General features: G+C 54.0%; 8 protein-coding genes across 8 annotated transcripts; 4 read left to right on the top strand and 4 right to left on the bottom strand.

Moving 5' to 3' along the window:
• Positions 1-821: 821 nt before the first annotated feature.
• PG997_012911 (uncharacterized protein) lies at positions 822-2093 on the bottom strand (the record flags this gene model as incomplete). The annotated part of the gene is made up of 1 exon (XM_066817225.1): positions 822-2093. One exon carries the CDS (start codon positions 2091-2093, stop codon positions 822-824), a length of 1272 nt encoding a protein of 423 aa, XP_066662917.1.
• Positions 2094-3038: 945 nt separating this feature from the next.
• PG997_012910 (major myo-inositol transporter iolT) lies at positions 3039-4918 on the top strand (the record flags this gene model as incomplete). The annotated part of the gene is made up of 6 exons (XM_066817224.1): positions 3039-3243; positions 3288-3859; positions 3906-4130; positions 4200-4372; positions 4429-4643; positions 4758-4918. 6 exons carry the CDS (start codon positions 3039-3041, stop codon positions 4916-4918), a joined length of 1551 nt encoding a protein of 516 aa, XP_066662916.1.
• A 327-nt stretch (positions 4919-5245) lies between these two features.
• Positions 5246-6980, bottom strand: PG997_012909 (uncharacterized protein; the record flags this gene model as incomplete). The annotated part of the gene is made up of 4 exons (XM_066817223.1): positions 5246-5935; positions 6011-6329; positions 6712-6811; positions 6968-6980. 4 exons carry the CDS (start codon positions 6978-6980, stop codon positions 5246-5248), a joined length of 1122 nt encoding a protein of 373 aa, XP_066662915.1.
• Positions 6981-10796: 3816 nt separating this feature from the next.
• On the top strand, positions 10797-12603 carry PG997_012908 (uncharacterized protein; the record flags this gene model as incomplete). The annotated part of the gene is made up of 3 exons (XM_066817222.1): positions 10797-10859; positions 10946-11193; positions 11250-12603. The coding sequence occupies 3 exons, from the start codon at positions 10797-10799 to the stop codon at positions 12601-12603; spliced, it is 1665 nt and encodes a 554-aa protein (XP_066662914.1).
• Positions 12604-12904: 301 nt separating this feature from the next.
• On the bottom strand, positions 12905-15046 carry PG997_012907 (uncharacterized protein; the record flags this gene model as incomplete). The annotated part of the gene is made up of 4 exons (XM_066817221.1): positions 12905-13315; positions 13347-14570; positions 14627-14757; positions 14809-15046. 4 exons carry the CDS (start codon positions 15044-15046, stop codon positions 12905-12907), a joined length of 2004 nt encoding a protein of 667 aa, XP_066662913.1.
• Positions 15047-16491: 1445 nt separating this feature from the next.
• Positions 16492-17583, bottom strand: PG997_012906 (uncharacterized protein; the record flags this gene model as incomplete). Its single annotated transcript, XM_066817220.1, has 2 exons — positions 16492-17508; positions 17578-17583. 2 exons carry the CDS (start codon positions 17581-17583, stop codon positions 16492-16494), a joined length of 1023 nt encoding a protein of 340 aa, XP_066662912.1.
• Positions 17584-22420: 4837 nt separating this feature from the next.
• Positions 22421-24763, top strand: PG997_012905 (hydrophobic surface binding protein A-domain-containing protein; the record flags this gene model as incomplete). The annotated part of the gene is made up of 1 exon (XM_066817219.1): positions 22421-24763. One exon carries the CDS (start codon positions 22421-22423, stop codon positions 24761-24763), a length of 2343 nt encoding a protein of 780 aa, XP_066662911.1.
• An 864-nt stretch (positions 24764-25627) lies between these two features.
• Positions 25628-26537, top strand: PG997_012904 (uncharacterized protein; the record flags this gene model as incomplete). The annotated part of the gene is made up of 2 exons (XM_066817218.1): positions 25628-26414; positions 26500-26537. 2 exons carry the CDS (start codon positions 25628-25630, stop codon positions 26535-26537), a joined length of 825 nt encoding a protein of 274 aa, XP_066662910.1.
• Positions 26538-27116: the final 579 nt, after the last annotated feature.

The raw sequence follows: 27116 nt of genomic DNA, 5'->3' as shown, positions 1-27116 counted from the left end.
GTACCAAGTCACTGGCATAATGCAGATGCGGTGCCGGTTTATACCAATATACCCATTTCACCCCAAGTGAGTCTAGGTATGATCGAAACTCCGCCTACTGTCAGTCCTTCTTGTCTCTTGGGATCGCATCTGGCATCAATACCACAAGAAGCGAAGAGCTAATAAGATCTGCAGATGTGCCCGTGCCAGACGAACAAACCAGTCTGGCAGAAGCCACGGATGTGCCGGCCCCATGGAAGTGCACGCAGTGCTCAGAGAGCTTCTCCGACCAACGTCGACTAAGCATTCACCGAAAAAAGCATACATTGGTATGCCCAGTATTGGACTGTCCTCGGAGAAGCGAAGGCTTCGCCACCCACCGCGACCGGAACCGACATCTCTGGTCAACGCACGAAGACTATGCCAAGCAACACAATATACATTCCGAGATGAAGCGTTACGAAGTACCGGGATGTTACATGGTATGCAGGGCGGATAATCTGAGGCGGCATGTGAAGAAAAGGCATAAGATCAGGAATGGCAGATTGACGCGGGAGTTACAGTAAGTAGTTGATCGAAGGAAATTTGGGCCATTTTCCCTTTTCTCATATTTCACTATTGGGTTTCTTCAAGGCTTATTTCCCTGCCAGTTTCCAAATATGCTTCAACATTTTTCACGATTCTAGACTCTATTGTTTATAGCTGTCAATTTAGATACATTTCCATTACATATCTCTCTTACTTACCCAATATTCGACGTAGAACAAAGATCCGATGCCACTTACTCGTTTACTCGGATTGATGGGTAACTACGTTACTTACCGCAAGGCTGAAGGAAAGCTTTAAGCCTTGTTGGTTGGCTTTGGACGAGGGACCTTCAAATCAAAGGCCTCATCTTCGAGCTTCATGATCACAAAAAGCTCCCATAGAGCGAATCTATCCGGGTTCGGGTTCTCCTCGACGTCGTGGCATATCATGACGATCTCGTTGAACTCGTCGTCGGTCATGTTGAGCGCCGCGTAGCGGACGACCCGGACGCAGAAGCGGCTCCAGGCCACGACCTCGGGGGCGTCGAGGGTGGCCTCGTGCTCGCGGAACTCGATGGTCGGGTTGAGCGTGCCGTCGAGGAACTTCTTGAAGTCGTAGTTGGCCCGGCCCTGCGTCGTCAGGAGCCAGGCCACCTCCTCGGGCTTCTTGCACGACTTGATCGCCTCCACCGCGTCCGGGATGGGGACCCAGTCCACCACGTTGGGCTTGGGCTGGGGGTCGAAGTAGTCTGGCTCCTCGGGGTCGATGATGCTCCTCCCGGGGTTTTTAAGCCCCTTGATCGCGTCCGCAAGTTTGTGGCCGCGGGCGGCGTTGGAGAACTTCCGGATCGACTGGCAGTGCTCGTTGTTCCCGCTCCGGCTGTCGGGGCGCAGGGCCGCCAGGAAGGGGTCGAGGGCAAATAAGAGGCAGGCGATCTTGCGCAGCGGAACCATGGTTATCGCGTGCTTACCAAAGGCCACATGGACATGCAGCCCGCAGGTGTCGTTGATGTGCATGAAATTCAGGCCTTTCACGATGGTGAAGACCTTCATCACTTCCTGGAAGCTTTGGGGCGTGTCGGTCAACGCCGGAGAGATGAGCTCGATCCCGTTGCAGCTTTTCATCTCGGCCTCGAGATAGGAGTCACGTTGCTGTTGCTGGGCGGGATTGTAAGTGCTAGAACTCTCCACACTGCCATCCTCTGTAACTGACCAGTGGTGGTAGATATCGCGGGTGGAGTTCGCGTTGAAGGGGGAAGCCTGGGAGATAATCGTCGATTCTTGGGGTAGGATAGGCTGACACAAATTGTCTATGTCATTCGTGTGCACACCACGCTCCCGTAAGAGCTTGATAATGTTATTGATGATGTAGACGCCCTTATTACCCAGAAACTCCCTTGGGACGACCAATGCACCAGGGTACAGCTGTCCCAATGCCTCGGCCGTCTCTGACCCGTTTATTTTGGATCCAAGATAGGTATAGGTATTTGCATAGGCCTGGATATCAGCTGCTGTCCATTGCGCAATGGCAGTTGGGAAGAACTCAAACTCTATCCCGAAGGTGCCTCGTTCAGTAGGGTCAGCCATGGTCGTTTTGCGAAAGTCAGCAAGTTATCCTTTGTGTTCCTGAAAGAGTGTATCGGTGATATTGCAATCAGCGTAGCAATTGCAGATGGTGGCTTTCCAAATCCCAGCTAGGAGCGTACACTTGTTATTATATACTTATGTTACGTGTGACTCTGGGCAAAAACAGGCGTTTTGTTTCTCCTCTATGACCATGGCAATGGAACAAAGGGTATATACAGAAAGACAAGGACTACAAAGCCACAGCTGAAAGCCATTGTCGACAAAACAAGGTCATTGTGCGAAATAGCTAATGCCTCGCACCCTAAGTGGATGCTGGCTAACACTCAACTCCTTCGTATGTCCGAATATGCAAGTATCTTTTGTGTATTCATGTCTTCCCACACAAAACATTAGTCTATCCCGAGACTAGCTTCAGAGAAATATGATCTGATTGTCCAATCTGGCTGACCTTCGGTCCAAAGACAAAGATGAGTAGGGGCTGATGAGAATGCACCGGAGTCTTGCGAATGTTCCGTCACTATAATCCACCAATGTTACACAGGACTAACAGAGAATGGCCTGTCAAGCGGGGTGCATCAGCACGGCTGATTGCTGCGGATATCTCATGCAGTCATGATCTGGGGTACCCGGTGACCTCTCCACCGAATACGCCGTAATGGCTCAGGGTTTCCCCATGGAGCTAAGACTTCCAAGCCTGTCTTGCCTAACCGACGCTCTCGTCAACCAATAAACCCCGGTCTTTGGGCGGGGAAATACCTTGGCGATGAAAGGCGGACATTATGATCTGGTAACGGAACCGGTAGAACGCCATCAGGGGGAGATATAAAAGCATCATGCTTCGATGACTTGCAGCGAGACATTTAGAGCCCAAGCACTGCTCGTGTCATTCCCTGGCAAAGGCTACCTGGATTCTGATACATAGCTGTTGCATCAGCTGCCGACAATATGGCTATCATCGGCACCAAGGAGGAGTTTGGCGATCCTCGGTTGTCCAGGATAGCCCAAACAGACACCATGAAATGGTACCAAAAGCCGAACCTGAGGCTGCTGTATCTCATTCTCGTGCCCTGTGGGTTAGGGGTAGAATGGACATCGGGGTTCGACTCGTCCATGATGAACTCCCTTCAAGCCGTGCAATCGTGGGTAGACTGTAGGTATCCCCCCTATATCCTTTCCGTGATCGGACGGAACCAGACCTCTCACCCATGGAGCACCGCACAGACTTTGACAATCCCACAGAGAGCCGCCTGGGCCTCCTATCAGCCATCTACTCCCTCGGCGCGCTCCTGGCGATCCCCTTCGTGCCCACCATCTCGCAGCACCTCGGCCGCCGCCGGACCATCCTGGCCGCGTCGCTCGTCATGTGCATGGGCGCGGGCCTGCAGGCGGGCGCGCGCAACGCCGACATGTTCATCGCGTCGCGGTTCGTGCTGGGCTTCGGGATCCCCTTCGCCATCGTCAACGCGTCGGCGCTGATCGCCGAGCTGACCTACGCCCGCGAGCGCGCGGTCCTGACGTCGCTCTTCAACGCGTCCTGGTTCGTCGGCGCCATCGTCGCGGCGGGCGTCACCTACGGCACGTTTCAGATGACGTCGACTTGGGCCTGGCGCCTGCCCAGCCTGCTGCAGCTGGTGCCGAGCCTGTGCCAGATCTGCTTCATGCCGTTCTGTCCCGAGAGCCCGCGCTGGCTCATGTCGCGCGACCGCGCTGACGAGGCCCTCGCCGTGCTGCAGAAGTACCACGGCGAGGGCCTCCCACGGCGAGGAGTTCGTCCGGCTCGAGTTTGCGCAGATCCAGAGCACCATTGCGCAGGAGCAGGCCATGGCCAAGAGCTTTGTCTGGGCCGATGTCCTTCGCGACGCGCCCATGCGCCGCCGCTTCTTCCTGGCCTCGGTTATGGGCTTCTTCACGCAGTGGAGCGGGAATGGGCTCCTGTCGTTCTACATGAAGAAGATCCTGAACCTGGTGGGGATCACGGACAACCGGACGGTGCAGAAGGTCATTCTCAGCAACACTTGTTGGGGGTTCATCAACGCGGTAAGGATTCCTTTAATTAGAGTTGGCAGTGGTTAGGGGACATAATTTTACTGAACCTGACGGACACAGGTGCCAATTGCCCTTGTTGCTCCGCGCTTTAAACGACGCCGTATGTTCCTGATATGCACAATCGGAACAGCTGTCGTGTACACGGTCTGGACTATCGCATCGGCTCGGTATGCCATGGAGAACACGGCATCGGCAGGTATCGCAGTGTTGGTTTTTATCTTCGTATATTCACCGTAAGTAATAACCTCCGTCTAGATCACTTTGTGAAGTGCCTCATGTCGATCTTTAGATTCTATAACGTGGGATGGAACGCGCTGGCCTACACTTACCTCGTGGAGATCTTCCCCTACCAGCAACGTGCCAAGGGCATCGCGGTGGAGCAGCTCATGGTTCGCTTCGCCGTGTTCTTCAACACGTACGTGAACCCTATCGCACTTGACCGGATCGGGTGGAAATACTACATCGTCTACTGTGTCTGGATCCTGGTGGAGATTGTGACCGTCTGTAAGTTGAACTCCCATGTCCTGCATGCATGTAGTACTGCAGACCCCGCAGTGTGAAACGACTGCTTTGTAATTCGACTCCTGAAGATGGTACTGATCAGGCAACTTGTCTCAGACATGGTTTTCCCCGAAACATACGGGAGGACGCTGGAAGAGCTCTCTTTCATGTTCGAGGGCAAGGCAGTCCAGAACAAAGTAGAGAGCAATGTCGACAAGCAGCTGGAGATGGAGCCCATCGCCGCCTCGGCTGCCCATGAAGAGGCGCCAAAGGTTTGATGCCACAACTAATATTCACATGGAGGGAAGTCGAACTCTGCGTCAAAACGAGTGTTATTCTTGACAACGCAGCTCAGGCAGTCTTGCCTGAAGCTAAACCCATCCGTGCCTTTTGGCAGATGGTACTATATATAAGTTTGGTTGAACGAGTAGACACAAGAAACGAATTTTCCCACCTATGGTATCAATGTTTGAACGAGAGTAGACAAAAAAAAGAAATCCCACCCATGGTATCATCAACTGGTATCATCTGTCCCTGCTCATAAGCGATAACGCCAACCCAAAGCAAACCCGAATCCCGTCTCCACTGCTAAAGTACCGGCTTACTTACACCATGCTGACCTTGTCAGAAGAGACGAGGCTTTTGAGACTTTTTGCCCGTTCGCCGAAGGTCTTGACCCCTCGGAAATCCCCGGATTCCATATCGCTGGTGTAGGGATCCTCGCTATCTCGGCTGCTGCTACTCGGCCTCGACACATCGCCGAGCCATGTGAGCCGCGGCCCCGTCTCCTTGTCCTTCTGCTGCTGGTCCTCGACCCGGAGAGCCCGAGGTGACGAGATCCGGGACCAGGTCCACGTTCGGGAATCGTTGAATCCCGATGCGGTAGTGGGTAAAGTCTCGGATGACTTCCGACTTAGCGGGTATCCATCGTCGAGGCTGGGAGCGCGTTCGAGGTCCAGCCAGAGAGTGGAAATGGACTGTTCGGCGCGATGGTGGACTGGTTCACCATGGCTAACATTGTTGCTGTTGCTGTCGTGGGTATCGTTTTTGTTTTTATCTTTGTTGGTGTTGTTATTGGTATTGGCTAGAGCAATGGCGTTGGCACTGGCGTTGGCATTGGCTGCTGTAGCGGCCCGCGTGTCTGGTTGCTTGACGGCGGTGAGACCCGACATCCTCGGGTTGCTGCAGGGCCCAAAGCTTGTAAGATACTGCGTTTTCGGCGGGGCACTGATGCCTAAAGCTTGGGGTAGGTGTCTCGTGAAGAATGGCTTTGTGGCAGGTACGGAGGCACATATCTGATTCAATACCAATGCCTCGTTAGTAAGCCGCTAATCATATAGTGGCAGGCAGGGTAGCCAAGTAAAACTCACAATCCCAGTGTTCAACTCAACCGCACTACTCCAAAACACGGAGCCGGCGTGATACGTCAAGTCGTAGTCGACAGTCATGTGCCAGGTGATATATGTTCGAAAGGCGCCCACACCACAAGCAAGAAAGCCCAGGCTGAAGAGGCCCACGACGACGAGTCGGTTACGGGTAGTCAATTGCAGCTTCAGGACAGTGATGATGGGTAGGAGGACGACGACGAAGTCGGTGAAGGTGTTGATAATCCCGGCGGCCAGGAGGTGAGCGGCTTCGTCGAAACAGTTACGCGGTTCGGCCATGACATTCCAGTAATTCGAAATGGGTCTGCATAAATCATAGGCAATCAGTATGAACCATTCCTCAATTGATGTGTAGGCGACGAGTCGTTACAGTGGGCAGTTGGGGAGAGGGGGTGTCTTCGGGGCTGAAAAGGGGCTTCCCATACCTGCATTGAAATATGGTCACGAGACAGAAGATAACCGAGTTGAGCGAGATCAAAACTCCGCAAACCGCCACAAATACCTTCAACTGCGGCCGACTGGCACCCAGCAGTCTCCATAGAGTCGAGAGTATGGACAGCTTGGTGAAGCATGATGCGAAATTGAAAAGGTTGACGGCGATCATACTGTTGGTTTCACGAACGCTGTCAGAACGATATTTTCATCCTAGTACAACAGTTCGAGGATTAGAGACGGGGAAAACTTACACAATCTTCAGGCCGAGCTTGAACTTGGTTGGGTCTACATCGTAGATATGCGTCCCCCATCCGACAATCTGCTCGGCCATAATAGAGATGCCTGTGAAGCCTGTGGCGAAAAGCTGGTGCGATCATCACATGTCAGTGCCCGGTCTCGTAAAGACGACAGTTAGAGTGAGGAAGAAAGGGTCTCATACGTATGCTGCCAGGATAAAACTGTCGTCCATCCCGAATCCTCTTGTAATGTGTATGCGGGTATACATACGGATAGCGATCATGACGGTCACGATGGCGGTGAGAACATAGACCACGATCTCCCCGGCTGGACCATGGCCTCGCGGATGCTGGTAGTCGGGCACCGGCCAGCTGGCGATGACTTCGGGGGCGGGAACTTCATGTCGGGGCTAGGGTGCTTGGACGCCGTCCAGATCCTATCACCGTTGAATAGACATTAATACCCGGCCAGCTCTGTATGCCTGAGGGGTGGTTTCGATGCACCAGGTAAAGAATATTATTATAGCAGAGACTATCAGCTCGGGTGGAGAGGCGCGACTCCGTAAAGGGGAATCTGCATCCCATATATGCAGACAGACAGATGCAACAAGTTTCGGCTCCTCTCGTTTCTGCGGAAGTGGATAGCATAGCTTGCTTGTTCTTGAACTGGAGTGCTTCGCAAATCCCAATGCACGATCCGGTCCGCGATCGCGCATACGTCTGTGCAGCAGCGCCACCCGCTGGAAAGACGTTGAAGCCAATGCATCGTCCCCTCAGTGTGTAGACCACCGTCAAGTGATCTGCCATGTGACGGCCGTTGACAGCAGAATGGGGCTTCCTGCGACTCTTGCCAATGGAAACATGGATTCTGGCCTCGTCCGGCAGCCAAATGTAGATGATTCATCACTTGTCATATTGCTTCCTCGCGTCGGCTGGAGGAAAGAAACGCCACTCGAGTCAATCGGGGGAGGGAATTGCTTTTTCTTTTGCACATTTTGCAGAGGCCGCCTCTTTGACCACTTCACTCAGGGGCTTGCGGTTTCATCTCTAAGGCATAGAAACCGGGTCGGCTTGCATCACACAATATCCCCATCATGATGTTGCACTTGCGTTGACTTTGCGGTCACGACTCTGGCAAAACTGGTGACTAGAGCGTACGGGGTAATGCTTCGGAGACATGGCCAGGTGTATGCAAGTGCGTCAAACAAGTATCCCGACTGCAGTATCGCCAGGAGAGTTCAACGTGGAGCTTGCACTATATCTTTTCGCATGTTTTGGTGCTCTCAAACCGCTCTGCACAGGACAAATACTTAGTATGCAATGAGAGATATCGTCATAACCGTTCGATTCCACGAATACTAAATCTGCATGAATGGAACGGTAGAGGTCAGTCGGAGCCGAATCCACGGACATTACTTCGACAAGGCAGCATATGCAGACAAAGGCATCCCCACGTCCTTCGGGGGTTCAATAACCGATCGGAGATCACGTATGCGGGCGTCGTGCGTATCGGCTGGCATGCTCAAGACGCTGCAGGACTCCCCTGGTCGAAGGATTTGCAGGACTAATGAGACTCGCCGATGGTGTGTGGGAACATCTTCATGGGGTCAAAGGACCAAGAGGAGGACATGGGATGAAACGGAGCAAGACCACTTTATTCTGCAGCTTGAGCCGGCTGTGATCAAGTGGGGGTCGCATCTACCCCTGCCCCCTGCCCCTTAACCCCTGTCGTCCGTCGCCCTGCCCCCTGTCAATGTACGCTTCTGCAGACTTAAACCTCGAAGCGAGTTTCTTTGCCGCGTTGATCATGCCAAGCCACACACAACGACAGTTTAAGCTAACCGAGACGACCTGTCTTCACAAGACATTCCCCTGGCTTGGCTGATAAATATTGGCTCGACAGAGCTTGTGTCCCTCACTTCGCCTTTTGGCACTTCGCGTGGCTGCGCAGGTTCGCAGCCCTTTGACCCCCGATCGTGGCTTGGCGCCTCTTCAAGTCCCACTCTCTGCCCTGGATACTGCGGCCTGTCATGACGTGCATACAAACTCGAATGTGATATATTGGATTCACATGATCGTACGAGCTGGAAGGAACCAGCCGTGATCTCTATACAACGTTTTATACAACCCCAAACGGGCATTACTCCAGAGCCGGATTTCCAAGAGGAGCGTTTGGTAGCATGGGGACAGAGAACTCGTCAACATCGCCGAAGCCTGATTCGCCGGGAATAGGAAACAGGCGAATTGGTTGATAGAAAGCTTTGCTTTTTGTATGGGTGCCTCCGGGATCCAGGGGTTCTATCGGCGTCAAAGCCAAAAAGCCGCGTGGGAGCACATTGAAAATTGCTTTAGGCTCACAGGATTCTGATTGCAGCAAAAAGCAAATCCACGGCCGACATCGACTCTTATGGCAAGCACATCGTGTGCCCCCAATATCTATAGAGAGGTAATAGTAGACGTTATATAGCCCAATTGGTCCCTTTCGTTCATTGCGTCGTCGCATCCATCTCGCCCGTTTCATCTCTGACTTCGTTTACCCGGATCACACCCCCGCCTATTAATCCCGTCACTTCGCGCCTAGACCACCACACACCATCTTCTGCACGTCAAGCATCGCAGCCAAGCCAGTCTGCCTTGTTAGTCAGCCAACACCATAGTTCAAGCGACGACTGATATAACGGTTGCAACCACTTTACGCGCTCGCTTCTCCTCCATGCAGCTCGCTTCGATGCAAGGACAAGGCCGCCCTGGATCAAGGCCCCTCTCCACAATGCCTACGCGAAGATGCACGAGGCTTACCAGTCTGGCGCCCTATTGATACTCCCTGGTCTTTTCTTCAGTCAGCAAGCATGTCTCACATCACCCTTCGGCCGGTGGTGTAATGAAGAAAGGAGGGGGCATCGTGATTCTTGGCCGGGGCCCGGATCATCGACTCCCAAAGAAGGCAACATTGGCAACAATATGACCTCATTCCATACTACTCACACACCGCGGGGAGTTTATTTTCGATCAGTAAAAACTTGTCAAGAATCCGCATGTTCGCGGAGGCCACGCGTATGTCTAGTACCAGCAGGACCTACTTATCCCCGATATTGGTTCTAGGCGCCGGCGATCATCGGCTGCGTGGTCTGTTTCGGAAGCGGACAAAACCTCCGGTGGATAATGAGCCATGAGCTGACAGGAAACGGGTCCCCATGTACACCTTTGCTCCGAAGCCGGGTTTTAGTATCCTAGTCTGAACAAACCTCCTCGAAATGTAACTACGGATGCCAAAACAGGGCTGATGGCACGACACTCCCTACCTTCCTCCCTCCCTCCCTTTCAACTTCGATGTAGGGCCTAGATATCATCAAAAGAAAGGAGGGGAAAGCCCATGAGCCTACACAATAGTTTCATTTTTGTAGTTTAAAAGTTCTAGGTCACCGTTTCAGTTGCTGTCGGACAGCCGGGACCCCCGGGAGACTTGATATCTGACCCTCTTGCCGCGCTATCCAGACCATTGTCGGTGAGTATAGAGATCATCGTAAGCGACCACGTCATCGTTCGATTCGACCATCTCCGCTGTGTTTTGTAAGTTGCCTTCAAAGTTCTTTACATATAATAATATGGTGTTTTGGCTAGCACGTGTGTCTGAGTGTTTCATGATGATGAGCGGTGGGCGACTATGGCGCAAGAGGTGTGACCAAACCATCGTCTCATTGGAGTGCTGATGTCTTTCGTGGCAGGTCCAGTGCAATACGCTTCTCCAGTTCCTCGCATGCGCCTAGATTCTCCTGTGCTGTGAGTATATCACCCGTCCTACTGTTGCCTCGATGGCGTTATCGGCAGTTCCGGAGACCTCCCTTTCCCAAGAATGGGCGGAAGCATCCGGGCCAGCCACCATGTGGGTGGCACCTCCCTCCTACATGAGCTTGACTTCGGCACATCTTTTTCTCTGTGACATGGACGGACCAATTCGTACCACAGCTCATTTCTGCTGAGCCCTGGATGGGTGTTTGCTTGGCTTGCTTACCCTCCTTCCCTTCTTAGACCAGTCAGTCTGGCTTACACGTGGGCGTGCAACCACCAACCAGTCTTGGAACTCTCCAAAAGCTCTCGCCATGGTGGCAGCCTCTGTTGCCCTGGCGGGCAACTCTGTCGTACTGAGCTGCATGGGCAACCAGGTATGAAATTTTGCAAACATCAGCTTTGGGCTTTCCTACTATTCTACCTTCTTTCGACCGCGCGACTCAACACATAGCTTTCACAGATCCGGAGCCTACAATTGCTTCACAGTCTGTGCCTCGTCAACAGGCAGTTCAACGTCGAGTTCTCGCCGTTTCTTTACCGCCACGTCGAAATTAACGACGACCGGGAGTTAAGCAGCCTTGCCGAGGCTACGGGCTGTCTGCGATACACCAAAGAGATATCCTTTATTGGTCCACTCACGGGCAGCAAAGCCAACGAGGTTTTCAGGAGAATCCTCCCCTGTATCATTGCACGCCTGGAGGCGTTCAAGTAAGTTTTGCCTCTCCCGTACTCTTAGATTCGGGTCTGACGGCATCGTTTGCAAGCTGGATCGAAATACCGCTGGCTACCCAGACAATCCACGCGCTTCAGGCAGCGCCCAACCATATACGGGAGCTCCGCATCGAGTATCCAGAGGACGCGACCTGGAACCTACTAGGCCTAGCCGTCGGACCCGAGGAAGACGAAGACGAAAACACCAAAGTGGCATCCGTGGAGAACCGCAAGCTGTACCGAGTCCAGGATCTTTCGGTCGGATTCTCGAACCTCACCGAGCTCACCGTCCACAACATCCACGACGACCTCCCGCGCTGGCGCCGCCGGCTGGCGACGACGCTGGCCCGGTCGCCCGGCCTCCGCGCCTTGAGCCTCTCCCTCGCCGTCGACGCCGTCGCCCGCGCGGCAAACCGCGAGCGCCACGACGACTATAGGCGCTTCTTCGAGGAACTTGCGCGCGAGTACGTCGAAGAGGAAGGCGGCGCGCCGCTGCCGCTCCGGATACTGGACTGCGGTACGGGGGTGTTCCCGACGGAAGCGCGACGCCTCCGACAGCTGGTGGACCTATCCGGTCTCGAGCAAGTGCATATCCAGAACGTGGACGTCGCTCGGGATGCCGTGTACGTGGAGGTGTACGCTAACGACGATGACGACGGCGACTCCAGCAAGAGCGGGATCGTATTCGGTACCTTCCTCAACCCCATCGCCTGCTCCCGCCTGCGCCGCTTCACCGCCTGCGCCCTCATGCCCGACGTATGGGAGGCCCTGTGCGCCATCGACGACCGCGCATTCGCGCGCCAGCTCGCCGTCTCATTCCGGCGCCAGGAGGTCGGCGGCCTCGAGCTGGCCCGGCTCCTCATCCCCCACCGACAGAAAGCCGGCGCCGACGACGGCGACAAGGTCGGTTCGTACCCGCGTCTCCCCCTGCCGCTGAGGATGGTCGATCTCGATCTCTGTCGCGGCGATGCGGCGGACAGTGGCGACGGCGACCATATTTCGGTAGAGACCGTGCTGGGAGGCCTCGTCGGCTCGTGCGCGGAGAGCCTCGAGGGCCTCACCTTGCACCTGCCGGGCTACCCGGAGACCGCGAAGCTGGCTGGGGTGATGGTCCCGCTGATAGAGGCACTGGCCCATCTTTCAGGACTCACGCAGCTCGTCGTGAAGACCGAGCGCCGGTACTCTGCGTCGCCGCCCGGGTTCGCGATAGTCATAGCCGAAGAGCTGGCTGCGTCGGCGCCTCGCCTCCGGTACATTGGGGTGGACGATATGTTCTGGCAAGTGAGCCGCGTGAGCAGCAGTGGGAGCGGCGGCGGCGTGGATTGCATACGCCTTCGGGAGTTGGATAAGAGGGAACAGGACTGCGTTGAGCTTTTCACACATACCATCTATGAGCCGGACCCATAGTAGCAGTAGTTGAGGCGGGATGACATGTCAAGATGCGGTTAGATATACCGATGAATCACTTCATTTATCTCGCGTGTCCGCCCATGTTATCCTTGTCAAGTCCTGAAGCGGCGACTCAATCAAATGCATGTACACGTAGAAATTGAAGATTCAACTGTGATTTAAGAACATATTAAAGATTATGACTAATGTACATATACATAGATGGTAAGGGAATTTAGTTGGATGTGATCGCTCAATCATGTGGGGGAAATTCAGATAATGATGTTCAAACATGTGTCCGCGAGATAACATCGTCCACTCACTGCGACACCACCGCGCGACGGTAAGTTCCTTTCCCTTGGGCGACTTGGTTCTGGTGGTCATTGCTTTGGCTAACCTGGTTCTGGTGGTCGTTGCCTTGGCTGACGTGGTTCTGGTGGTCCTCATGGTCCTTCTGGCCCTTGTGGCTCTCGTGCTTGTCATCTGAGCCGGACGCCGCCTGGGCGGCGCCGACCTTGTGCAGGAAGTCGTCGCCCGAGCGCGCACTGCCGACCTTGCCCGCGGTGACGTTGAGGTGGGCCGTGGCCTTGCCGAAGATGGGGAAGGCGCCGTTGTTGGACTTGCGGCTCGGCGGCGTGACCTCCTGCTCGGCGACGAAGACCTTGAGGCTCTCGACGGACGCGACGGGGATCTCGGCGCCTGAGACGTCCATGATGCGCCACTGCAGGTGCTCGCGCAGGTAGGGGGGTGGCCTCGTCGACCTCGAGGTTCTTGAGCGCGCCGTTGTCCATGCTGTTGAGCATGGCGCGCGTCAGGGGCACGGTGCCGTAGATCTTGAGGTCGCTGGGCAGGTCGTCGCCCATGGGCCGCATGCACGGGTACGAGCCGATGAGGTTGACGTCCGAGAGCCACTCTTCGGGCCCGCTCGCGGGCGCGCCCATGAAGAAGCAGAGCACGAAGGAGCTGTTGAGCGCAAACTTGTTCACCTCGAGGTTGATCGACCACTGCTTGTACTTGCCGTCCACGATGGCGGCCGGCGGCGGGTTGAGCGAGCCGACCTGGTCCGAGGGGTTGACGCTGCCGGCGCCGCCGCGCTTCGAGCACTTCTGGTTGTGGCGGCGGGCCAGGTTGTTGGTGGGGTCGTACAGCTTCTGGATGGCGGCGCGGACGTCGTTGGAGTTCTGCTGCGCCGTCTTGCCCCAGGGTCGGATCTCGGGGTACGTGTAGCCAAGGCTCCGCGTGTCGCGGACGTCGTCGCTAGTGTAGAAGGTGCCCGCCGCGTCCTTGGCGAAAGGGTAGAGCTTGGTCTTATCCGTCTGGAGGCCTGCGGGGATGGAGAATGTTCCGAAGGTATCGAGCTGGTTGATCACCCAGGAGTTGGGGTGGATCGCTTGCCAGATGGCCACGAGTCTGTCGACATTGGTATGATGCAGGAAGAAAATGGGGTCGAATCCGGCGTAATCGAGATAGCTCATGTGGCCACCACTGCCACCGACGGCGTTGTGGATCGTACCATGAGGGTTCTCGATTGAGCCATAGCCCTGAATGGTGCCCGGGAAACCGTTGTTGGAGAACTCAGCATAGTTGTCGGTCTGGGTGAGGATGAGATAGGTGGTGTCGTGCAGGTAAGCAGCATTGCGCTTCAACGCAGCGTTGACAGCCTGGTGGTTCGACGCACCATTCTTGGGCGTTCGGAGGGTTTTCTTGTACGCCTGAGGAGCGCTGTTGCCAGGGAAGTCGCTAGTTTTGGGCCCGGTCGTCGAGCTACTTTGGAATGAATACTGGAAAAGAGGGTTGTTCACGGTGGTCCTGCCAGTCGGGCTGTTGATGGTCACCGTGGTTTGAGTCACGATTGGCGGGAGTGCTGCTTTAGCCACCCAATCCCAGTAAGGGAATCGAAGCGTCACAGCGGCCGCGATGTACTGGTTGCGCGTCTCGGCTGGGTAGGACTTCGCCTTGGTCTGAGCACACTGCCAGATGTTTTGCTGTCCCAATGTTAGTCGAAGCTTCACGAGTAATAGGACAGCAGCGAGACACTTACTTCGAGAAGCTGAAGATACGGTCGGTGCCATGTAGGGAAGAGAACACTGGAGTGTGGGCAGTAGCCCCCAGCCTGAGCCCCAGCGGCCTTCTTGACATTGTCCCACGCAGCATACGGCCTGCCGTGAATGCCTTCGTCATGTTAACCATATTGCAGCAGTGCCACCAGAGTTTATAACATACCTGCGATCTGATACCACGAGTCGATACTGGTTTGGGGCCTGTTCTGAAGGTCACTTAGACATTGAACGAAAAGATCCCAAGCGGGTCCGCCCGAGCTGGCGAAGCCATTGATCTCCAACCGATCCGGTCGTTCGCCTGTAAACTCATTCACGCCGCCTGTGTTGGGAGTAATCGGGTAAGCGGCGTCTACGTGTGTGGCCAAAAGGCCGAAAAGAGCGGCAGCATGGGAAAGATGCATTGTAAATAGGAACGAGTGACAAGAAAAAGAATGACTTTGGCTAAGAAAGATGACGCATGGGAGGGAAAAGGAAACAGACCTCCTCTGACCTTGTCCAACTCACGGGGGAGCAGCTGGACTTATACAGCCCTCAGTCGGCAGTTCGATTGTTGACTGACTGACGGCCCATAGTAAGGTCCTGCCTCTACTTCCTAGCATCTGCTTGGATTGCTGGTGTCGCCGTGGGGCTGCCGCGCGAAAGTGAGCCACCACCATTGTTGCACCCGACTCGGCGTGACCCCCTGGGCACGAGAGCCCGAGGGTTATCAAGTCCTGACCGAACATGGTCTAGCATGATTTCCCATGTTACTAGCCTCGCTCCAAGGGGCCCAAAGGCGTATAGTCTGCTTGATGTAGTCCGTCACTCGTCTGGTCTTCGAGTTGTCTTCGCACGCGGACATGGAGCGCACTTCAGGATGCTGTCTACTTTTCGCCAAGGTCGAGATCCCGTGTTCTCCACGTACGCGCTGAGATCTCAGTAAACGGTCGGTCGAGACTCGTCTATGCCTGCCTGATCGACAACCGCAGATGCTGCTGGGACTGTCGATCTCGTCCCGAAAACATACTTGGTGCAGTAGTCGGGTCGGGACGATCAGGGGCCTGGGGCTGAAGGCTCCCCAAGATTTAGCAATCTCCTTAATTTAGAATTTAGAAGGGCGGTTGCGTTAGCTCGAGCTCCACTATGGGCTGTGAGATCTGGTCGTGCCTTTTTTTTCGTCAGCGAAGACGACGTCCGGTGAAGCAGCATTAGCCCTGTGCACCGGTGTCTTGGCGGTCAATATCAGCTTGTTAGCCCTCACAACGTCCACTGCTGATTTGGCAATTCTCGTGATGTCAAGACCCGCCGCTGCGGCACTCTAGCCGTTCGATCGGATGACCGGCCTGAAGAAGACTTCTTGGAATCCGCTACCAGGATTCTTGTCAAAAGCTCGCTAGTAGTCTCAGGTTGCTATTGGCGAATCTCTGCATACGATACGGGGTTTGTCCAACCTGGCTGCCTTAGGGACTCGTCATACTTCCGGGTGGCGGCAGCGCGGTTCCTTACTTGTGTCGTATTTAGACGCTGGCGACATTTGTGGAAATTGGCATTAGGTGCCCGAGGGCTTTGACGCAACGCCAGTGGCTATGGAGCCTTGAAATAAGGAATGCTCGGCGTCAGCTCAGCTCAGCTTTCCGACGAAGATCAGCATGCATGCATATGCAGGATTATTTGTTCCCAATTGCAACATTCATTCTGCAAGAACCACTCGTCATGACAATGGGATTGTTTCGTTATGGCCATACCTTGCCGTGTGGAAATGATGAGGATTCAGGGAAGCGAATCGAGTGTTCCGCTGGGTATCATTGCTGTCGGGATATTCTAGGACTCGTAGCTCGTAAAAGGGGCTTTGTCAAGCTTGCTGTGTTCACCCCTCCCTCTCGAAGGCATCGTTAAGATATCTGACGAAGCTATCCCGGATCCTGGCTGATCCGGACAGGTTGCCGACCAATTCGAGGCCGATCCCGCCTCTGTTCAGGTTCATGTAGGCACGGCGCATCCTCTGAAGCTGCGGCAGGCCCGTTTTCTTGCCCGCTGGCAGTTCGACAACCAACTCATCGCCGCCAGTCTGGCTGGGATCCTTGGGAAGCCTGATCTCGTCGCCTCCCTCTTCCGACTGTTGATCCAAGATGCGCTTCACGACGTCTTGGGTCTCCCGGTCGAGGATGTAGAGATAGTCGCCGCCGGCGTCGCGGCCACGCTGGACGGTTGCCTGATTGGGCTTGACGATCTTGCGCCCCTCACCAGCTATCGCATCCCACAGACTATTGAATGTCTGCTTTGTTTGCTCCTCATCATCGTCCCATAGCAAAGTAAACAAGGGACTATCCCATCTAGTCATGGCATTCGGCTCCTCGTACCGGAACACCAAATTTTCCCAGTTCTCCGGGGCATATGGCGCTTCGCTTTCGTCTTCTGGGGAGGACTGAACGGGGTCCTGGCCGGCGGATTCTGCCTCTTGCTGTTTCCGTAGTCGTTCTTGGTTGACCTCTTTCGCCTTGTCTGTGGGGCATCCGATCTGGAGAAGACAGCTCGGTGTCCGCACCGCTTTCGATTCGCAATGCAGCTGGTATCGCCAGCCTTTGATGTAGTTTAGGCCATCCAGGATGACAATGTCTTTATCTGACAGCACGCGTTTGACCGCGCCGTAGATGGTTGCTCTTGCATCCTTTTCGGAAGCGTTGGCCGAGCGAGTATGCGCTGGCAAGGTCGAGAGGTCGTAGACTGAGCGCGATATCGAGAGAGTCTGGTCGGAAATGAGGTGTAGGCGGTACTTGGGAGCGGCTCCGTTGGACGTTTCTTTTATTCGGTTGTCGAGGTAGGAATATAGTTGCTTGGCTCGAGTAGACTTGCCCGATGTCGGGAAGCCTGTGACCATGATCAGCTGGGCGCATGTCAGTCGCGACTTGTCATTTCCTTCTCCAATACTGGCTGGTCGTATTTTATTACTTACCGGCATCTTGAGGGTATGGCACAACGAAGACGTTGGGTTGAAGAGACGAGCTGATGAACCTTTCTACTTGATGAAGCCCAGACAGCGATTTTTTTTTCTCTTTTGGCGACGTCAAGTCACTACCCCCGCCTAAACCCCACTAACGTCAGGCCCAGCTGGAGCACTAACAACCTTAATCCTTCCATCCACACTGAGCTTTGAGACACACTGTACAACCTGTTTCCCGGGTCAAGAGCGTGGCAGCCAGGCAGCATTGAACACTGAACGCCCAAGTTGACCAACTCCGTCATGGTTTTATAACCAGTACTTATGCGCGTTTGAGGGAAGATTTCTATAATACAGCGTCTATGAACCACCAATCCCCACAGAAGAAATCACATATATCAATGCTGAGTATTTGCATCGAGGATGCGATCCTGTAAAAGTCCCGCCCGCTCACTCTCTCCTGTCGCCCACAGAGCCTGACTACATCCTAGGATCCGCAGCGACTCATCTAACACAACCACTATACCATGGCAATGCCATTGTTACTCAGAAAATCGTCCCACTAAATACCCGAGAGGCTTCCATTCTCATAGACCATCGGCACTGTCACATCCGCCCACCGAAATACAACACAGCATCGCTCAAAGCGACCTTCCCGCACCCACTTTGACAAAACGCAACCATCCATATACGCCACCACGGCGGCGTACCTCAGTACAGAGTAGAATTTGACGGCCTCGCCCAGACGCAGCCTCCCATCCAGCAAGGCCTTGAATTCCGCCGGGCTTATATTGGCTTTCGGGTTGTGCTCCATACTGTGGTTGAGATTGACGCACACCACGGGGATGGTAGCTTAGGGTTCTCCGCCGGGAGGTAGAAGACGCGCGTGTCCTCGGGCAGGATGTGCACGCCCCTGGATATCAACAGAGGCCGGTCAAACGGGCCCTCGTCGATAAAGTCGCCTCGGAAATAGTGACTGAGCCAAAGGCGTGTTTCGAGCAGTGTGGCGGCTCTGGCGGCGACGATTGAGTCGGTTGCGTAGGCAGATTTCCAGGCTCGGTCGATCTCGTCGACATGTCCTCTGGGTATATTTCCGTCCACGGGTGAGGCAGCTAGAGCTACGATGACTGTGACTCCAGTGGCCGCCGTGAGAGTACCAGGGCGTTTCTTGGCGTTGCTGCCGTGGGCATGTCGCGTGTAGAAATTGCGACGCGTCGGGGTGGACTCCGGTTCAGTGGCATGTGTGACCCCGGCAGCGATGTCGGCTTATGTGTGACGGGCCTGGAGACGGACCCCCTCACGGCCGCCTGGTTGATTGCGACACGAAACATGTTGACTGGATGTTCTTCTGGGTGTAGAGGGGCCAGGTGTATCAATGGAACCACATGTGCTCGAAACAATGGGCGAGGTGAAAGGATGCGCAGCACCAGCTACGAGGGAGTGACTCGGTTTTATTGGTTTATCAAGCAGACACATTCGAGAGTAGTCGGTTGCCTGAAGTGGCTGTCGCTGCCTTGTGCACATGCGCGCCCCCTTGCACACCTTCGATCGGATTAGGCAATGATCCGGATCGTATTTTCAACAGTTTTGACTGGCAATTCACCTCTTCGCTATCGTATGATTCCTGAGTGCCATGCCGTCATTGGAAATGCTCTTTTACCAACCGGGCACCCAGTTGAATGAGGCATACACGTGCAGTTACGCAGGGCAATTATGCCGAATATAGCTACTGTTAGACATTGATTCGTCTTTTAGGTAGCATCCAAGCCTTTTTATTCATTGCTGGACTCGCTATTGGAAATACTCGCAATGAGAACAAGTACCTTGTTTGAAGCCGCTAGGGCCAGCCACGCGCGGTGTGCCAGAATGGCAGTGGTGCGCACCACTGGTACCGAGAGTCTGGGTCTGGGGGTTTGCCGTTGCCCAGTATTTCCCAGGCTACATCAATGCTTGCGATCGTTGACCATTCGCCACCAAGTACCTGGAGAAGATGGAGGGTCTGGTCTAGAAAAAGGGCAAGCATAGTGGCCCAGAATGTCAGATATACACCAAGTATAACACTGTCGTTAGCATTCTTTGGCTTGCCGAAGCTCGTGATGAGATTATTCAATGGCAAAGTCTCGAGCCTGTACTTTTTCCAACTGCTACTAGTAGAAAAGCCGGCCCAAGCTGGAGGGATTATATTGATGAGAGCTACATACCATTGCATGGGAGAGCTTGCCTGCCCCTTTGCGACGTTTGTATATTGAGTATTTCATGTCTGAATGATCCAAGGCCTTTGATAGTTCTTTCGCTTGTCGGCATCTACATAACCACGGTTGCACATCAACTGAGGGGAAAACCGATAATGCGAAAGGCGACTGATCCAGAGGGCATCCCACATAGTCCTTCCTGGCGATTGATCCACGTCCACCACTTGTATCATGATGACAGGCAAGACTCCGACATAGCCAAACAAACCGACCTTTGCGAACGGGTTCAGTTCCATCAAGGACGAGATCAGATACTGAACAGACGTTTCAGAACCTTAACACTCGAATACTGGAGGACGTTATTCGGGCTAGGCCGAGAGACTGTTGATCAGGAAGTCAAAGCGGACGAACATGACAGAGGAACCCAACACCGCTTCCACCCCGGGCCAACTACAACAGCTGCATCTAGAGCGTGACAGGGTATTTCGGGAGCTCGACGATATGCGGGTGGCCAACAACAATTTGACGGGTCATCTTCAGGATCTAGAGTCGAGTTTGTTAACAATGCCGCTTGAAATACGTACACGGGGACGGGAGGTTGGCTTACTATCCTAGCTGATATCGTCATGTCCGCCGAGGGTGGGAATGAGACAATAACAAACTAGAGACCGGAGGAAGCATTCTTTGTTCTTTCTTGGCGGTTCAGGCCTGCGTTAGTTACCATGTCGCGTTTCGACGTGGCCGAAATAGGTGGTACTACCAGGGACGGCATAACTTGCCGAGAGGAGCAGGAACAGTTCCTCTAGAGAACCAGCTGGCTATCTCCAAGCACTTCATCGTTAAACAAGTTCTTGTCGTGCCCGTTTCGTTTCTCTTCAATAGGTAAATGCCCATGACAGAGTAGGAGAAGAATTGATTTGCGCTCCCATTCAAGCAATCATACACGAGCAGCTCAGACTGAAACCGTGTGAGCCGAAGTTAAAGGAAGGACTGGCCGATTTAGCTGAATCAGAAGAAACGGCAGTCATAAAATCGTCGCGGAGGTTAGTGTGGACTAAATATACCTCCTACCATACCGCAGCGAAGAAGTAATCGACACCGCCAAGGTTGTGCTGGAGTGGTTATCATACGGGAAACGTGATCTGCCTGGCTAGGCGGCTCCAAATTTGGACATCAACCATCCCCAGACCCTCCAGCCCGGCAAAATCCATCCGTGCATGACTAATGCTATCTCAAGAAACATCAATCGAAATTTTGAGAACGGGGTCTGCGGATGGACTGCGTCTATCATGCAGACATGTTTACCTAATTAAGAGGCCGAAAGAACGCACCTACAGTAGTGTAGGTAAGCAAGTATGCGTCGGACTGCAGTCTAGGCCTAGCTTTCAGGACAGCCGCCGCCTGGCGAGCAGGACCCGGTGAACAGTGAACAGGCCGCAAACCTTCTCTCCTAACTGTGATCTTGCTACCCGAGTCAAGGTAATCCTGGAAACAAGGTCAAGGCTGATTCGAGAAGACTTGTGCCTGCCAATGCCTGGTCATCTACGCAGTGGGAGTTTTTCGATTTGATCGTCCTCCAGGTTACCGTTTCATCCCTGCGCTTGTCGACCCCCTGCAGCTTTAAAAAAACGGGGCCTTCAACAGTTTTCAGGTCACTAACCACCGCCCGGACCAGAGCTTTTACAGCACTGTCTCGATCTCCCAGCATTGTGCTGCTTCACCATCGTCGGCAATTGTCGTGCATTCCAGTTGCGCCATTGGTAGAAGCAGCGCTGCAGAGGAACCAGTGTTTTTCAACGTCACGTCTACTGATACGAGAACTAAGGGAGAGGTGAAGATGTCATTCGCAACGAGTTCCTGTTTTAGCTGACTTCAGTTGACAGTTGACAGCCGATCTAGCGTCTGTCTGTGTCTCTGCCGGCTGCCGGTGCCGCTTCCTTAGCGCGCCGTTGTCATCCCATGTTCGTTCCAACTTCCAAGTCTTCAATTGTTCACAGCGACATGGACATTGACAGGAACCGTTTGGCCCCCGGCCGCTTCGAGCTGCCCCCTGCTCCTTATCATGGAGTCATAATGGATACCTGGCACCCATTTGCATCTATGCTTAATGCTAAAGACAGCCTTAGGTTGCCAGGTTAAGCCTGCGAGGTCGTATTGAGGTGGTCTTGCCGTGCGCTTCCGTGTCCCTGAAAACACCCCCCGCCGAGAGATTGCGAGTTTGAAAGACCGACTTCAGCGAGAGACATATCCACACCAAGGCGCTGCCAATGTCCATGTCAGGTGCACTGCCACCCAAACGGCCATGCTGCTCCAGCCGATGTGACAGGGGCAGCCTGACGGACTTAAGTCCGAATCTTGACTGGCATGCTCCATCCCGATCCCACTGCCGGCCATCCGTGCCGTATGTACAGGGTCCCTGTCGATACGAGAGAGCAGAGAGAGCAGAGAGAGCATCACCCAGGAAGCCGTGCTGCAGCTCTGCGTCCGCCAGCTCTCATAAGGATGGCAGCCCCGTGCGCTTCGCCCATGGGCCTGCCTTTTCTTCTTCTCACGCTTCTTTCGCATCTTGCTGTCGTCAGTTGCGCCGGCTTGTATTTGTTTCGTACTTCGTTCTTTTTGGCTAGTCCAACTTTTTCCATTCATTCATTGCCTCGTTGTTGATCACCATGAGGGCTTCTACATTCTTTTCTTTTCTTGCCCTGGCGGCTGCCGGCAACACCCATTCAGTGGAGATGCATCCTCACCGAAGCATCCTCCAGGCCCGCACCTTCACTAAAGTCAACTCTTGCATGGACAAGATCTCCGCTGCTGTGTCCCAGCTGGCCGACTCGACCGGCGCCTTCGTGGGGGACGCCGCAGCTATTCAGTCAGATACCCAGCACCTCGTCCAAACCATACAATCGTGTACTGCTTCGATGGACAAGACCCAGATGTCAGCTCAAGATGCTTTGAGCCTCAGTCCGCTCATTGGGAACCTCGGGACTGGATGCCAGTCACTGGTGGACAACTTCCAGAAGAAGAAACTCGAGTTCGAGCAGTCGAAACTCTGTACTGTCCTCCAGACCGGCGTGGACAGTATCGGCAAGGAAGCCCAGAAGCTGGTCGACGGCCTCGTTGGCAAGTGTCCCAACGAATCGAAGTCGACCACCCAGACCGTTGGCAACGTTCTTAACTCGATCTTGAAGAAGGGTCTCGATCTGGTCAACACATTCCACTGTACCCCGGGAGCATCCACCTCAATTGCTGCTACCAAATCCAAGGCGGTATCCTCCGTCGCCACCGAATCCAAAGCCAAGGAAACGAAGACCACAGCTACTGCATCGGAATCGAAGGCAGTGCATACTACCACCACGTCCGAGTCCAAGGCTGAGCACACTACCACCAAAGCTGGCTCCAAGGAAGGTGACATTGTCAAGACTATAATCCATACCGAAACTGTCAAGGTCACTGAGAAGGTCACCGAGAAAGTCAAGGAGACCGTTCCTGTCAAGGTGACGGAGCATATCAAGGAAACCCTCGCCGTCAACGCCACCGTTCCTATCAAGGTCACAGAGAAGGTCAAGGAGACAGTCCCTGTCAAGGTTACAGAACATATCAAGGAGACCGTCCGAGTCAACGCAACTATACCTGTCAAGGTCACCGAGAAGGTTACGGAGAAAGTGAAGGAGACTATGAAGGTGACGGATCACATCAAGCAGACCATTGCCGTCAATGCCACCATTCCCGTGAAGGTCACCCAGAAGGTCACCGAAAAGGTCAAGGAGACTATCCCGGTTAAGGTTACCGAGAAGGTCAAGCAGACTGTCGCGGTGAATGCTACCATCCCCATCAAGGTCACTCAGAAGATCACCGAGAAGGTCAAGGAGACGATCCCCGTCAAAGTAACAGAAACGGTCAAGCAGACCAATGCTATCAACGCCACCTTGCCCATCACGGTTACGAAGAAGGTGGAGGAGACCATGACTGCCAAAATTACCGAGAAGGTCACGGAGAAGGTCAAGCAGACGATCCCGGTCAAGGTCACCGAGAAGATCACCCAAACGATTGGTTGGAACACCACCCAGATGGTGGTCACGCACACAATCGCCGAAAAGGTCACGGAAACAGTCAAGCAAACCGTTCCCGTCAAGGTTACCGAGAGGATCCACGAGACGGTTGGTTCCAACAACACCCAGATTGTCCATGTTACCGAAACCAAGAAGGTGCTTCACACCGTCGTCCATACCGTACCCGTCAAGGTCACGGAGACCGCAAAGGTCACAGTCACCGAGAACAATGGGGGCATGGTGGTGCACGATACCAAGACCGTGGTTGAGCACGTAACGGTCACGTCGCACGTCGTGATGGAGAAGCCCATCACCCATACACTTGTTGAGACCAAAACGCTGGTCCATACCGTCGTCGGTAGCTGCGCTGCTGCCCCGGCAGTTACCCTGACCCATACTGTCATCCAGTCTCAAGCCGGTGTCGCACCGCCTCCAGTCACCGTCACCCACACTGTTGTCGAGTCTCATCCTGGTATGGCGCCTCCGCCTGCAGTAACTCACACCGTTATTGAAACCCACCCGGGTATGGCACCCCCTCCGGTTACCCTTACCCACACTGTTGTTCAATCCCATGCTGGCGTCGTGCCTCCGTCTGAGACTGTCACGGTGAAGGAGCCTATGGCCGCACCGCCTCAGACCATGACGGTGACTGCTCCCTGCAGCGCGGCTCCGCCATCAGACACCGCCATCCGGGCACCGCCTGCTGCGCCCAGCACAGTCATCGCGCCACCAGCACCACCAGCCGTCACGACGCCCAGCAGCGCTGCCAGCTTGGCCCCGGTCGTGACCATGCCGCCGCCGTTCGCCGTGACTGGGGGTGCCAACTCGACCTCCACAGCGGGCACGGGCGGCATCTTCCCCACTGGCCAACCCATCGTCACGGCTGGCGCGGCGAAGCCGGCTGTGGGATCGTCCGCGCTCGGCGCTGGTGTTGTTATGGTGGCCGCCTTGCTCCTCCTCTAATCGATAGGGGCAAGCTCCCCCGCCTCCACGGCAAACCAACCCCCTTTTTCTTAATGTAATGTAGAACAATACCTTTAAATAGAGAATGGCCCCCAAACATGGCCTGGCAGCTGTTTTTATTTCAATGAGTTCGACGTTTTGTATATACCATCAGACTCTCATGATTCTCTAATGATACCCCTGGGTCTTTCTTAGTCCTTTAATTCTTGGCCACCCGTTCTTGTCAGCGCTGCATCTCTATCATTGACGTGTATTATCTGGCTTTGACCATAGACACTGAGAATACCCTCCCGATATCCAATATTGTTGACACTTGGTTGTAATATACGATACCATTAGGCTAATATAGCTCAATGACAACCAAGCTTAATTGGGATGGCACGTACAGAGATATTTCAACAAGCTTTGGAATATCATAAACGTCCCAAACACTAACGCTCATTACCTCGATCAGCTGGTGAGTACCAAACTCAAGACTTGATAGGCTGCCATCTTCACCGGTTAGCCACCAATGACACATTCTAGGACCATAATCATTCGTCTCACTGTACTCATGAAGGCTCGAGAGCCCGATCGCGAGCAGTATGAACTTCCACGCCTATCTTGACGCTAGACTCGGAGAAAGGGGGTGGTGCACGGTCTCATGGAATGATGGAAGTATGATGTTCCCGAGTAATTTGTACCTCCCCTCACCAAGACCATTTTTCTAGAGGTAATAGAGTTAAACTAACGCATCCAGGGTAGTTCTAGGGAAACGACAGATAACATCCAGCCAATTGGGTCTGTGTAGGCAAACATGAGATGATCCATGGATCATGGTTTCGTAGCTATGCTTTCGCAACGCACCGGCCGAAGCATGCCAACATGCCCAAATATTTCATTTTTTCCGGCCCTTCTCATCCGCTGCTGCTGCTATACTTGTCATTCCTACCGGTAACTCGACACATCATCTTTTCAGAATCCAAATCTATGTCTTGGACACTTCATATTGACGAATACGCATTTCCGGTCAACGCCGTGAGCAGTGAGGGCTCCATGTCGCCAGGAACGATGTCGCTTGGCCCCGAAAATGTCATCTTCACTCCCCAAGACACAGCGGAAGGCTCCAGGACGCCGGAATTGATGACACTGGACCCTGAAGGAGATGTCATTATCATGCCCAAAGAAACAGCGGAGTGCTACAAGCCCCCCTTCTTGGTCTCGTCTCGTGTGCTCAGTCTGGCGTCTCCGGTGTTTGCCAAGATGTTTGGCCCGGAGTCCAAAGATGAAAGAGAGCTTCGAAGCCGCGGCCAGCTGCGTCTCAGATTGGATGACGACGACCCCGAGGCGGTGGAACTCTTGCTTTGCGTGCTGCATTTTCACTCGTCTGCAATTCCGCGGCGCCTCGAAATCACCAAGCTGCTGCCGCTAGCACGACTCTGCGACAAATACGACTGTTGTGAGGCCCTGATGCCCTGGGCTTCACAATGGTGCGCTATACAGGGAGATACCCCACAGCTTGCGGCTGCATGGAAGGTGTTGTCAGCTTATTTATTTCGAACGCCAACCTTCGAGGCCATGACATCTCAGGCTGCAAGATATCTTTCGATGGAGAGTGTATTCATATGGCCTATGATGGGATCAATGGGTCTCCTGCCAGACCGCATCACATGTAACACCTGCCATCTACCGTCAAATAAAGGGTATTTCTGTTTGGCTGACTCCTTGCAGTTGCTTTTACTAAAGTTCTGATCCAGGCCTTCTCGAAACTTCATCAGGCATTGCAGTCAGTTGAGCCCAAATTGCGGCAGGTAGTGAAGGATACCGAGCTTCTCTGTGCGAAATGCTGGAGATATCCCCGAGAGAATTCCTTTAGAAGACCCTGTAGTAGGGATAACTGTGGCGGGAGAGTGGTACAGATGTACAAAGACACAGGATGTACCTACGACGTCTGGGTGGCGGAGTACTTTAGTTTGTTGGAACGCAACGAACTATGGCCCTCTGTCGATCCCTTCTCAACTCGCACCCTTTCAGACCTTGCCCGGCGGTTCGACTGTGTACAAGAGGGCAACAGGCATCGATGTAAGTCGGGCCCAGACTGTCCACTCAGCCTACAGCTGAAGTACTTGTGCGAACGAGTTCATTCGGTGGTGGGAGAAGTCAGCGGCATTACTCTGGACGGAAACGTTGGGAGAGCGTGATCGGCCGGGCCCGGGGCTTTGAAATTCTCGAGTCGATGGACAGGCAATGAATTGAATTATCCGGCATTGAAGCACGGCGGTGGGTCATGGCTGGCCAGTTGTGAGCAGATGGGTGTAGTTTCTCGTCATCCCTACTTTTGGGCGTTTCGGTCTGAGGGGCATTCGGCCATGAA

This window comes from Apiospora hydei, assembly GCF_038363865.1.
Source record: "Apiospora hydei strain CBS 114990 chromosome Unknown utg000009l_segment0_segment0, whole genome shotgun sequence".
In the NCBI taxonomy this organism is placed as follows: domain Eukaryota; kingdom Fungi; phylum Ascomycota; class Sordariomycetes; order Amphisphaeriales; family Apiosporaceae; genus Apiospora; species Apiospora hydei.
This window is presented reverse-complemented; position numbering and strand designations above follow the sequence as displayed.